At 55.7% G+C, this 13,160-nt stretch overlaps 1 protein-coding gene across 1 annotated transcript; it reads right to left on the bottom strand.

Moving 5' to 3' along the window:
• Positions 1–547: 547 nt before the first annotated feature.
• CHCHD10 (coiled-coil-helix-coiled-coil-helix domain containing 10) lies at positions 548–1,889 on the bottom strand. Its single transcript, XM_079322867.1, has 4 exons — positions 1,762–1,889; positions 1,491–1,674; positions 1,183–1,327; positions 548–801 (listed from the first exon to the last, which is right to left on the bottom strand). Exons 1-4 carry the CDS (start codon positions 1,815–1,817, stop codon positions 782–784), a joined length of 405 nt encoding a protein of 134 aa, XP_079178993.1. The 5' UTR covers positions 1,818–1,889; the 3' UTR covers positions 548–781.
• Positions 1,890–13,160: the final 11,271 nt, after the last annotated feature.

The following is a 13,160-nucleotide window of genomic DNA, read 5'->3' on the forward strand; positions in this document are numbered from 1 at the left end:
TCCTGGTTTCAACTGCTGTGCCATAAAAACTCCAGTGAAACCCCAGAAGTCCCTTTTACACCAATGTGAGGAACAAGGTGTCCTTGTCTTGCTGAAGGCCAGTCCATGGGCAGCAATCACGAGGCTGTGCTGCCAAGGTGACTGCAAGAGGAAAGCAGCTCCCAACTTCACCTGATGCCAGTGACCTTGGGAACATTGCATAACCTGCTAATCCTTTAAAGTCAGATCAGCCAACTGTAACCAAGTCCCACAGCCAGACAGGTCACACTCTCTTAGCTCTGAGGTCAAGACAGGTATTCAGGAAGAAGATATCTATAGAAGAGTAATTTGTGACTGAAAATACTGTGGGACACATTTGGCTTACCTCTCTGCCTAGAGGGCAGCCAGTGTCTGATCTCCTTCTGCCAAGTCATGCAGGCACAATCCTTGCTAGGCTGCACCCCCTGCTTCCAGGAAATACACACTTGTGCCTTGTCCTTTGTCTGATGTTAACATTTTGGTAGCTTAATTTTAGCTTGAGAATTAAATAAAGAACATGCACAAGTGATAGGTCCAAATAAATTCTTTTATTTCTCTGTAATAAATACAGCACTATCTGAATACTGAAAACCCTCAGGTCCAATCATTCCTTTCCTTCCCTACTAGTTCAGAAGTGAATTACCACTAGAATACTCCTGTCTGGTCAGTCTGCTCCCTCCAGCTCACTCCCTGTCTGTCCTTCCACTCCCTGTGGCTAGCAGGGCTCTACACATGATCCTCTTCCCTATGAGGGGCAAATTCTTCACAGGAGAGAAGAAACACCTACAAGGAAGAAGCAGAAGTTCAGCATTAGGCACATATTCCAGCAGCTACAGTTAAAAGCTCTTTCTCCCCCAAGACAACCAGATCATGGCCTAATTATTTACAACAGCTTGCACCAAAGGCAGCAGGAATTAGAGAATCAACCAGGGAGAGCAGCAGGCTTCCTACGGCAGCAAAAGTGGATCCTCTAAGAAGGTACCTACAGCCTCCCAATCCTTACAGGGACACAGAATAATTCCCCCTTTCCAGCTGCCTTCTCTTCAGGACAGAGCAAAGACACAACTGCTTCCCACTCAAAGCTCTAAAGGGCACTATACTCCCAAAATATCGCTCCTGCAACCTTCAAACCCAGCACAGCCCGCAGGGTCAGGGCTCGCTCACCGTTGCTGTACTTGCACTGCTTCAGAGCCTCGTTGAAGCCCTCGCACAGGGTCAGGTCTCTCTGGTTGGTAGCGCATTCCAGGAACTGCTTCATCTCATAGTGGCAGGGTCCGTACGGGGACTGCTGCATCACGGGCCGGGGCTCCTGCGGCCACGGGCGCCGTCAGTGCGGCCGGGGGGCAGCGGCGCCTCTTCCACCGTGCCCCTGAGCGGCGGCTGCCCGTCCGTCCGTCCCTTCCTCCCTCCCCGCCCGGCCCCGCTCCCCAGCCCAAGGGCGGCCCAAGGGCACAGCCCGGCCCCGCTCGCACCTGCGCGGGCGCCGCCGCCTTGGCCGGCTCGGAGGAGCCGCCGCTGAAGACGCCGGTGATAGCGCTGCCCACGACGTGTCCCACGGCGGAACCCACGGCCACGCCGGCCGCCGTGCTCGCCATCTGCGCCATCAGCCCGGGCTGCGCCGGCTGCGCCACGGGCGCCGGGGCCGCGGGGGCCGGGCTGCGGAGAGAAGGGAGTCATGAGGGAGCGGCACAGGGAGGGCGGCGCGCCCCGCTGTGCCCGCCGAGCCGAGCCCAGCCCCGGTACCTGGGGTGCGCCGGGGCCGCGGCGGGCCGGGACACGCTCCTGCTGCCGCGCGCCATCGCTGTCTGCGCGCCCCGCCCCGCGCCCCGCCTTAAGCCGGCCCGCCACGCCACGTGACACAGCGCGCACGCGCACACGGGCGGCCGGAGCCGGGCCCCGCCCCGCTATGGGAGGAGCGGCTCCCTCGAGGCGCATGCGCAGAAAGCGCTGGGGGGGGTGTCTGCGCACCGCCCGCCCGCACCCGGCAGAGGGCGCGCGAGGCCCGTGAGGCACCGGGAACCGATTACCGAGACACCGAAACACCGAAATATCGAAACAATCACCGAGACACCGAAACAATCACTGAGACAATCACTGAGACAATCATTGAGACGATCATTGAGACAATCATTGAGACAATCACCGAAGCAATCACCGAGCCCCGGCCGCCAGGACCCCGTGTCCCCCGCGGCCGTACCCGCACAGTTTCTGGGCACCCCCAGCCGGTGACTGCAGCGCTGCCCTGGGCTGGACAACTGTCAGTGAGGAAATGTGTCCCTAATGTCCAATCTAAACATTCCTTGGCACAGCTTGGGGCTCTCTCCTTTAGTGCTGACCCTTGATATCTGCGAGAACAGGAGAATCTCCCCGGGCCCCGCGCCCGGACAGGCAATGGGGATGGGGACAGAGCAGGGAGGGTGGCATGGGGACAGAGCAGGGAGGGGTCGCATGGGGACAGAGCAGGCAGGGTGGCATGGGGACAGAGCCCAGAACGGTGCAGCACCTCTGCAATGCTCAGAACGTGCTCCTGCCAGGTGTGGGGCAGGTCAGGAGAGCAGGAAGGGGCTTGTTGGAACGGGCAATGAACCCAGCCTCTGTTGGAGAGCTGGATAATGAGCGGCTGGCAGAGGGAGGATGAGCGCTCCACAATTGGGGCAGGGAAGGGAGGAATGATGTGGTCTAAGCCATTGACCAGCACAACAATTTTTGCAGCAGCCCTCTGGTTACAAACCAGGAGATCAAGGAACACTTTGCAAGGCGTGGACATTGTTGGGCAGTAGGAATCCGTGAAAAGGTGATGATGAGCCCTCAAATCATGAGGAGACAGGCTGGACGACGCCAGTTTTACCTCCAAACCAATTTCCTGACAATCATCTCTTCCCTGGCACCTCCACCAGTCTCCAGGGCCTCTGTGGGTCCACGACTCCTCACTGTCTCCTTGGAATGTACCTTGTTGCCACCTCCATTTTTGGATGTTCCTTATGCCAAATTGAGAGAAGGAAATTTCCAAAACTGAGAAGGATCCAGAAAATGTCCAGGAAAAAAAATATATCCCAGCTATGTCATGTCTGTAGGGCTGCATTCACACATTCAGCAAGTTATGAAAAGCAGCTCTTTGGGCTGGTTCATTGACTGGCAGGAATTAGAGAGCTAAGTCACTGCAGGGCTGGCTATTCTGGCAATTAGCTGCTGTGGAAGTGTTTTTGTAGGGTCAAATTTCCAGCACGAGGGGAAGAGAAAAGCTTGTGTAAATCAAGCCGCCCCTCCTTGCAGGAGCCGGGCGGGCAGGGGGAGCTCAGCTCCCGCCCTCCTGAGGAAAAGAAAAGGATTGTTCCTCAAAAAAACCACAGCTGTGAGGGGCAACACCCCCAAATCCTTCCTCCCGCAGTGCAGGGGAGCTCCCCTGCCCCGGGAGCCGTGCAGTGCTGCTTTCAGCTGGAACAGCAGCATTTTACACCCAGCGTTTCCCTGCCTGTCTTTTCTCAGGGGCAGAGAGGAGCAGCTGGAAAAGCAGAGGAATGTGACTGGAAAGCCCCTGCTCAGCAGCACCTGCACTTTTTCCTTCTCCCAGGTGTGCCTGCTGGAGAAGCGTGGTTCCCTTCCTTGGAGGGAAGAAGTGTAGCGTCCCGAGGAGCTTTTAGGAGAGAGAAAAGGCAGGAGGGGACGGGGCTGACCTCAGGGAGCTCTGCCAGCTGCGCTCGGCTCGGCTCTCACATGAACCATCAGGTGTGGGGCTGGGGCTGCCATACCGCCGGCTCTTTCCCTGCTTGCTCATTCCTGGCCTCAGGAAGGGGCTCGGGGCTGGAGGGAGGAGAGGCCGGGCTGGCAGGGGGCACAGGGAATGCCAGAGCTGCAGCAGCAAGAAATCAGGATTCATTAGTTCCACTACGTGCAGAACAACTTGCTGAAGGAGCCTGGGCTTCAAGCTGAGCGCGTCCCTCTGGGCTGCGTCTGGGGCACCCTTTGATTTGGTTAATGAGACACAAAGTTTTTCTGTGCAGTGGGAGGCCGGGTATGTGCTGAGGAGCGCAGCTACCCTGCGTTTACTAATGAGATAATTAATTGTGGCTGTCTGCGAGGCTGAGTGTACACAGCTCCACCCGCACACCGCCCACCCCGAGCCCTGTGCTCGCATCAGGAGAGGCCTCGCACCGCAGGTGGAATTACGGAATTACAGAATTACGGAATTACAGAATTACAGTGACGGTGTCGGCTCTGCCTGTAGAGCCCTGCCCAGGAGCCATCCTCCCGCTGGCGGCTTCTGCAGCACGGCCTCGTTTACATCTAAATATCCTCGCAACAATTTTCACTGTTTGGCTGGCTAAACTTCCTAATTCCGCTATTTTTCACCCTATATTTGATCTTTGATTCAATGAAGTAGCTTCATTTTGCTTCTTTCCCCTGCTCCAGATGTCTTCTTACACAGTTCAGGTGTTAGGGCTTGCCTACACTTGAAGGTTCACTCTGGATTTAGGGACGTGTAAATCTGAAAGACAGGGAGCTAATTCTTGAATACTTCTGGAAGTATTTACCCAAAATCAGTAATTTTTTAATAACTTAGTGCCCTGACTGGCCAGTTCATCCTCCTGTTAGCAGCCAGGAGCAGGTAAGGCAAGGTTTATAAAAGGCAAGTGTATGTTTTTTCAAACGTTTTCTCTCCAATGCTCTAAAAGGAACTTACAACCTCCCCCTCCAGAGTCTGCCTCACTTAAATCCTCTCGCTGTCACAGCCGAACTGCGGCTACAAAGGGATCAGGAATTCCCCCAGCGTTTGTGTCTCCGGGGTTGTTTCACAGGTAAGGAATGCAGCGCCGGCCTCCTGTCTCCTGCCTGTCTGCGCTGCGGCGGGGCTGCGCTCACACAGTGACACCCCAGTGTCCCGCTCGGTCCCGTCCTGCTGCTCCAGCTGCCCGTCCCTGCCCGCAGCGGGAGCATCCCCAGCCGGGGGTGCCGCCGGAGCCTCCCGGGCCGCGGCTCTGTGCCTGGAGAGCCCTAATTAGAGCGTGCAGGGGCAGATCTGGGCAGTGCTCTGGCTCTACCCCGACTGAAGTTATTTAGCTCGGCAGCAAATTGCACAGAGTGATTGCTCGGGGATCTGGGCAAACTATTCAAAGCAGGAGAAAGCGTCTGATGAATTCGCCAATATTTTTGTTTGTGGACAATCCCCCACAAAGACAGAAGCAAACCCTTCAGTTCTTACCGATGTGTTTGCTACTCAAAATTACTCCATGAATAATTTGTGACTGAGTGTATGCAGCCAGTGGGTTTCTCATGTCCTCCTTTTATTTTGTTCTTTGAGCTCTAGCTACTCCTAATTTGCTTGTGCCGAGTTGCAGGTTCCAGTCCCCAAGTTCACACAGAGCACTTGGGTCAGAAGTAAATATACAATAAATACCTTTTTATCCTGTACAGTTTTTAGTAAGCAGAGTTGCAGAAAGAAGAAAGGAAAGGAAAGAAATGCTACCACTAAACAGAATTCACAGATTTTTCATGAGCAAATGACACATTTCCCACAGGCTGCCTCACCACTGCTCCTCCAGGGATGACAGAACAGCAGTGTGATGTTCCATGGTGTCACCCAGCCCAGTCTCACTCCCCACAGACACCTTCCTGCCTGCACCCTTGCTCAGTTAGCCAAAATGCAATGCCTGAAACAAAGTGGCTGTGCTGCAGGAGTGGGAGATGAGCAATGGGAGGAAGAAAAACCCGCAGTGTCTGAGTGGAGGAGATGCCAGGGTGACTGTGAGGGAAGGGAGGCAGCACTCAAAGCTCTGCTCCAGCTTTCAAATCCTGTGCTCCAGGATCTACATGCCATTTCTTGGATGTGGTTTGCCCCCAGGGCAATCTCAACAGCTGTGAAGTTTCAACAGATGAACAATGTAGTTTTCAATAAATTTCACCAGGCAAAGGAAAGGATTTTTAACTCGTTCATGCTAGGCTGCTTTTGGTCTGAAGGCTCTTCTGGACCTGAATCCATTCATGTCAGGAGTGTTTCCTGTTTGAGCTCCACTGAGAGGTTTTTCCCCTCAGAAGAGGCTTCTCTCAGCCTTGTCCTTGGGTTCTGAGAGATGCAGGAACATCCCTGCCTTTACCTGTGCCACTTGAATCAAGGTAAGGTACCAAATGTGGATGCCCTCAGCTCCTGGTGAGGAAAGCAGAGGAGGTAGAAAGACAATTTTCCAAATCTGCTTGTGGCAAGTGCATCTTGGAAGTTCCATTTCCTTTGTACTCACACATCCAGAAGTGGGGCTTGTGCTCTTGGAGTCGAGTTCTGATCCCAGGTGAAGGCTGATGCCATTAATTGTGACTGAAAAAGGGGCTTTAGTGTTCCCAAATTCTTCTGTCAGATAAATCAAGAAATTACCTCTTCAACACACATCAGGTGAATCCTCAGATCATGAGGACAATTACTGTGAATTCACCTGCTGTACACAGGACAAGACAGCAAACCTGGGTCCAGAGGTAAAAAGCCATAGGGTATTTTTTGTGCATGTCTGGGGATCTGAGCAATGAGGCTGTGACCTTTGCAGCCTGTCCTCTGGCTGGGATCTCTCAGGAGGTTTCAGGGAGTCTGATGCAGTGACCTCACACCCCTTGCAGGAGATAATAGTGCTGAGAGAGCCCTGCGGGGATCTCACACCTGCACAGGCTCCCTGCTTCACCTGTCCATGCTTTATTTTCAGTGTCCAGGCCAGCAGGCTCAGGACTGAGCACTTCCTCCTCACCCAAATGTCTGCCCTGAGGCCATTCCCTCCTGCTCCTGCACAGCTGCTCCCTGGCCAGTCAGGCTCCCCTCTCTCTGCAGACAGACAGACAGCAAACATCTCCAGGAGCTGCCCTGGTGATTCCCCACAGCTCCAGGGGCGCACTGATGGAGTTTCACCATAGTGAAACAGCACAAGACCAGCTCCAGACTGGAGGATGGCTGTGTGTGAGGCAGGGGTGCCCAGGGCCTTTGGGAGGCTCTCAGCACCAACCATGAGCAGATACTGCTTTCACTGGCTCATGTCAGTGACTGCCTCCCCTCCTCTGCCCCTTCCCGAGTGAAAACAGCTCCTATGGCACCCAGAGAGATCCTGGGAGCTGCTGCAGCCTCTACACACCACTGCATAGACATCTGTGATTTGGGGTCCTTTGTCCCAGCTCTACAAAATGTTTCATGAGTTTCAGTCACCACATTGCTCTCCCTGTCCTGCAGAGGCTCCCCAACCATTATCTTCCAACAGAAATTTCTCAGAAACCAAATATCACATCCCATCTTTTCCTTCCTGTAAAAGAAGACAGTGGTGTCTCCTTTTCACATGGAAAGTCAATAACTCTTTCAAATGCACAGGGCAGCCTGGTTGTGCACTTTGATTTATCACAATTTCTGCTGAAATGCTTTTCTTTCAGTTGGCATCTCCACCGGAGTGCTGAGCTCAAGGCAGAGTCTATCCACAGGAAGGCTGCAAACATCCTCCTCAGGATCATCATCCTCCTCCTAGGAACAGCCTGGCCTTTTGAAAAATCAGTGGTCTGAGCAAAGCCCTCAGCTCTCTGGGAAGGCTGGACACTGTGGATGCTGTGCTGGATTCATTCCCAGCCTTGTGCAAGCTCTCATGGTGCTCTTTCTAGATGGCTCTTCAGAGTCTTCACTGTGGTCTCTGGGTACTTCCTTGGATCTGAGGCTTCCACAGGGAGTTTGTGACAATGCAGCCTCAGAGTTCAGCAACTGCAGCCTGAGAGAAAGTGGGAAAACACTTTGGGAACTGATGTCTGACACTGTGCCACCAGTTTATTCCAGTGCCATTTGCTAGTGGCAGTGCAGTGTGTGTCACAGAGCACCCAGGGAAGCATGAGCTTGGAATGGCAGGAGGTGCCATCACTGCTGTGCCAAGTTACTGCTGGGACAGGCCCTTTGCATCCCAGAGGGAGCCACACACCGATAAAACCCACATTTCCATGATCTCTCTTCACAGATATCTCCTCTGGCCCAAACTTCCTTGCTGTCCTGTCTCCTTTCCCCCGGCTCACATCCTTGCTACCTTCACATGCTTTACTCAGTCAGAGCCCCTTGTCTGGCTGGTTCTGCTCACCCAGCACTGCTGAGATGTGGGGAGCCCTCTCTCCCTCCTGCTGCTGGCCCTGGCTTGCACATCCAGGGACAGACCCCTCTCTCTTGCCCAGGTGAGCACACCCGAGGGACGCTGGCAGAGCGATGTGGAGGGGCAGGATGGCGCCAGCAGCAGCGGGGCTGTGCCCGGAGGAGCTGGAGGAGCAGCACCTGCTCCAGGGAAGGGAGTTCAGCAGCGTTTGCCGAGGGGCTTGGCTGCTCCGAGCAGAAACGTGCGTCAAGAAAAGCCTCGACCCACACCCTGAATTCCACAGCTCGACTCCAGGGACAGGGAGAGGGTGGGAGGACAGGACGGGACATTTCCAGCAGCCGTGCGACTTGTTCATAAAAGCTTCATCTCAGCAGCCCTGCTGCCTCCTCCCCCATCGCCTCCACAGCTCACGCTGGGTTTTATTAACGCAGTTGCCCTCAGGCTAGAGGGAATCACATCCCAGGAGACATTCCAGTCTCAGATCAGCTTCAGAGGGGATCAGAGCCAGCTAAGGGTGGGGGGCGTTTCACCGGGACGTTCCATTGGCGGGGAGCTGGCAGGTCGGGAGCGCTGCAAGACGGAACTGGCAGCGTCCTTATCACACTGAGAGCCGAGCCCTGCTCCCTGCTCCGTGTCCCAGCCGCTCCTGGGGCGCCCAGGCTGCAGCCGAGCCTCTCCCCTAAACTCCTGCAGTGCCCAGGCTGCAGCCGAGCCTCTCCTCTAAACTCCTGCAGTGCCCAGGCTGCAGCCGAGCCTCTCCCCTAAACTCCTGCAGTGCCCAGGCTGCAGCCGAGCCTCTCCCCTAAACTCCTGCAGTGCCCAGGCTGCAGCCGAGCCTCTCCCCTAAACTCCTGCAGTGCCCAGGCTGCAGCCGAGCCTCTCCCCTAAACTCCTGCAGTGCCCAGGCTGCAGCCGAGCCCTGCCCCGTGTCCCAGCCACTCCTGCCGTGCCCAGGCTGCCGGCTGGGAGCTCTTTCCCGGGCTCTGCGGGGCACAGGGCTCTCTCTGGGGCTGTGGCTCAGGTGAGCACAGCTTTGGTGACCCGCAGTCCCCGGGCTCAGCCCCGAGCCCCAGCAGCTCCAGGGCTCAGCCGCCGGCTCCTCGCCACCGGCGCAGCCGCCCCAGCCCGGAGCAGCAGCCCTGGGCAGGAACGGGAGCGGCTCCCCGGCGTCTGGCTCCCCAGGTGAACTGTGGTGCGCCCTGAGCCTACGCCAGGAAAATGCCAGCAGATGAAACTGCAGCTCAGGCCAAGAGACACGCAGATGGATGTGTTTTCCTCGCCTGGCTTGTCTCGCAGGCAGCGCTTCCCAGCGGAGCCCGGCTCTGTTTGTGTGCGCCCGGCTCCTGGCACGGGGACCGGAGATGATTTGACAACAAACAGCGCGGCGGAGCTCCCGAGCTGCAGCCGGGCCCTGCCCTGCCCTGCCCGGACCGCGGCACCGAGGGCTGCCCGGGGCCGGAGGCCGGGGATGGAGCGGGGATGGGAGCGGGGATGGAGCGGGGATGGAGCGGGGATGGGAGAGGGGATGGGAGAGGGGATGGAGCGGGGACGGAGCGGGGATATGAGAGGAGATAGGAGAGGAGATGGGAGCGGGGATGGGAGAGGGGATGGGAGAGAAGATAGGAGAGGAGATGGGAGCGGGGATGGGAGAGGGGATGGGAGAGGGGATGGAGCGGGGATGGGAGAGGAGATGGGAGCGGGGATGGGAGAGGGGATGGGAGAGGAGATGGGAGCGGGGATGGGAGAGGGGATGGGAGAGGAGATGGGAGAGGGGATGGGAGAGGGGATGGGAGAGGGGATGGGAGAGGGGATGGGAGAGGGGATGGGAGAGGAGATGGGAGCGGGGATGGGAGAGGAGATGGGAGCGGGGATGGGAGAGGGGATGGGACAGGAGATGGGAGAGGGGATGGGAGAGGGGATGGGAGAGGGGATGGGAGAGGGGATGGGAGAGGGGATGGAGCGGGGATGGGAGAGGAGATGGGAGCGGGGATGGGAGAGGGGATGGAGCGGGGATGGGAGCGGGGATGGGAGAGGGGATGGGAGCGGGGATGGGAGAGGAGATGGGAGCGGGGATGGGAGAGGGGATGGGAGAGGGGATGGAGCGGGGATGGGAGAGGAGATGGGCGGGGGATGGGAGAGGGGATGGGAGAGGAGATGGGAGAGGGGATGGGAGAGGGGATGGGAGAGGGGATGGAGCGGGGATGGGAGAGGAGATGGGAGCGGGGATGGGAGAGGGGATGGAGCGGGGATGGGAGCGGGGATGGGAGAGGGGATGGGAGAGGGGATGGGAGAGGAGATGGGAGCGGGGAGGGGAGAGGGGATGGGAGAGGAGATGGGAGAGGAGATGGGAGCGGGGATGGGAGCGGGGATGGGAGAGGAGATGGGAGCGGGGATGGGAGAGGGGATGGAGCGGGGATGGGAGAGGAGATGGGAGAGGAGATGGGAGAGGAGATGGGAGCGGGGATGGGAGCGGGGATGGGAGAGGAGATGGGAGAGGAGATGGGAGAGGAGATGGGAGCGGGGAGGGGAGCGGGGCTGTTTTCAAGGTTCACTGTTTGGACCCAGGACAACCTGCACAGTTCCAGCATTTTAATCTAAAAGATTTAAAAAAACCCAAAACAGATTTGAAGCAAAGCACTTTGCTGTCCAATATATATTTTCATGTGTTGCTTTATTTTGCATATTACTTTACCTTCCCACTTGTGAAGCCAAGCCCAAAGGCCAAGTTTCCACTTCACAACCTCTTCTTGCCCACTCCCCATGCCCATGTCTTAGACTGCCAGCAGAGAAGGAGAACTGCATAATTCAAAAATAATTTAATCAATCATGTTAACATGGGCAGTTCACTGCACATGACCCCCAGCCTTGTTCCCACCAATCATCACCTGTAGAAACACCCACTTTGGCTGCCCAGGAGAAAAACAAGGTGCCAGGGCCACAGAAAGGGGGAATCCCAAAAGCAAGAGGTGAGAACAGAAATTTGCCTGGTGGGGATGTGTCCTTGTTTGTCACCCACTGAGCAGTGCTGCTGGAGACATCAATTCATGAGGTTATCTCCTACAGAGAGAGGAGGAAAGACATCAGAGAAATCAAAGGGGTTTCTCTGTCCTGGGGATTTGGCTCCTGACCCTGTTCCAGCTGCTCAGGGAAATGCCCAGGAGGTGTAAAGCTCTGTGCTGATTTTGCAGGGGACCTCAAGCCAGGTCCCCAGGCACATGGAATACAGCTGTGAAAGTCACACCAGGGAGGTGGCAGGAAACAAAGGACTTTGGACAGACAGGCTTAATCCATTTAAATTCAGTTTCTCTCTCACTTCCCTCCCCTTTCCCCTTGGCTCTCATCAGACAGCTCTTCCTCCACCTCCTCTCAGTCCCAAGTGCCTTACAGCAGTTTCACACCCAAGTGGCCTGTGGGCTGAGTTATTCCACCTCTTTGCTGCTCACAAAGAAACAAACCTGCAGTTCTCTTCCTCTTGCACAGCCTCTTTCCCCCTGGCACCTGCTGTTCTGCAGGGAGAGGTTATCCCCAGCTGGTGCTTCCTGCTGAGACTCACATTACGATGCTGCTTTGCCTGCCCAGGTGTTCACAAGGCCCTCCTTGTTGGGATGCCTTAGGGGAGTGGGAGAAGAGCTAATGCTTGTGGTCAGAAGGACTTGGAAAAAACAAGGCAGCTCTGCCACTTGCTAGGACTGGAAAGCCCTGAACAGATGCTGAACAAGAAGAGCTCCATGTGGAGATGCTAAATCATCAACATCAGTGACACTGGCACCTCTCAGCCATGAAAACTTCCACTGAGCTCCTGCAGCTGACCTGAGAAGCCCAGCATTGGCTGCAGCCTGGCAGGAGCTGCAGGAAAGCAAGCAGCCAGTGGGATGTCACACTGAGAGATGTCACACTGAGAGATGTCACACTGTCAGTGCTCTGGGGTGGGAGCCCTGTGCTCGTCTGGCAGCAGCTCTGTGCATCCATCAGGCTGCAGACAGGAGGGGTGAGGTCTGCACAGCAGGACAGGCAGTGCCTGAGAGGGCTCCCAGCTCAGGAACACAAAAAAGGAATTCTGCAGGCTTCACACAGGGCCCTCTGCAGAAGGTGAGCCCCCAGAACACCCAATGGGCCTTTTTTCTACTGCTAAACATCTTATTGCTTGGCTGGGAAATGTCTGTGATCCCAAACACACCATGCACTTTCTTTTGTGTACAGTGCCTTGGCAGGAGCCAGCAGTTCTTACACATAGTTCCATCTCTGCAAGGACCAAGTTTCTCAGAACAGCCCCTTTAAAAGTCTCTCTCCCTTCATTAAGAAGAGCCAAAGCTGCCAGTTGCTGCCTTACAGGCTGCTCCCATGCCTCTCCCCACTTCCCCAGGGCTCCACTGCCATGGGCTGGAAAACACTGAGCTCCCAGAGACACCAGCACTAAAAGAAAAGACACTAAAGAAAAGAGAGACAAAGGCAGGAAGGCTTTTTTCACTGGGACCCAGCTGTCTGGCTCAGAGAAAGGCAAGAAATGAGGGTCTGCTCTGCATTCCTGGGGCACAGCCAGAATAACACAAGGGTGAATTCCACAGTGCAAAGTGTTTTTCCCTATCCCCTTTTACAAATAAGGCCTCAGGGATGCACTGAGCGTGGTGCTCCAGTGCAGGGACATCTTGCTAACAGCCTGCAAGTTAAACACTGCAGCACCTTCCAAAGGCAGCCAGGACCAGGCTCTTTCTTCTCACATCTGCTTACCGTACCCAGTATTTACATCACCAGTATGGTTCCCATAAAACTAAACATGAACAACTGATCACAGACAAATAAAGCAGTAATAGAGTCTGGGATGTCAGGAAGCTTTACCCACTCCCTGCACACCAGCCCGGGCAGCTGGAGATCAAAGTTTTCTTATTTGCAATACATTTCTTGAAACAATTTTCAGCTAAACTCGGTCTGCTGAGAGGATGCTGACACAATCCAGGGCTTCTTCCTTAGAAACAGGAACCAAGAAACCAGGTCTGTGCATTGCTACCTCCATCTCCAGGCGGCTGAGCAGATGGAGAGCACTTTGGCATCTCCAAAATG

Source organism: Erithacus rubecula (genome assembly GCF_903797595.1).
Source record: "Erithacus rubecula genome assembly, chromosome: 19".
Taxonomy (NCBI): domain Eukaryota; kingdom Metazoa; phylum Chordata; class Aves; order Passeriformes; family Muscicapidae; genus Erithacus; species Erithacus rubecula.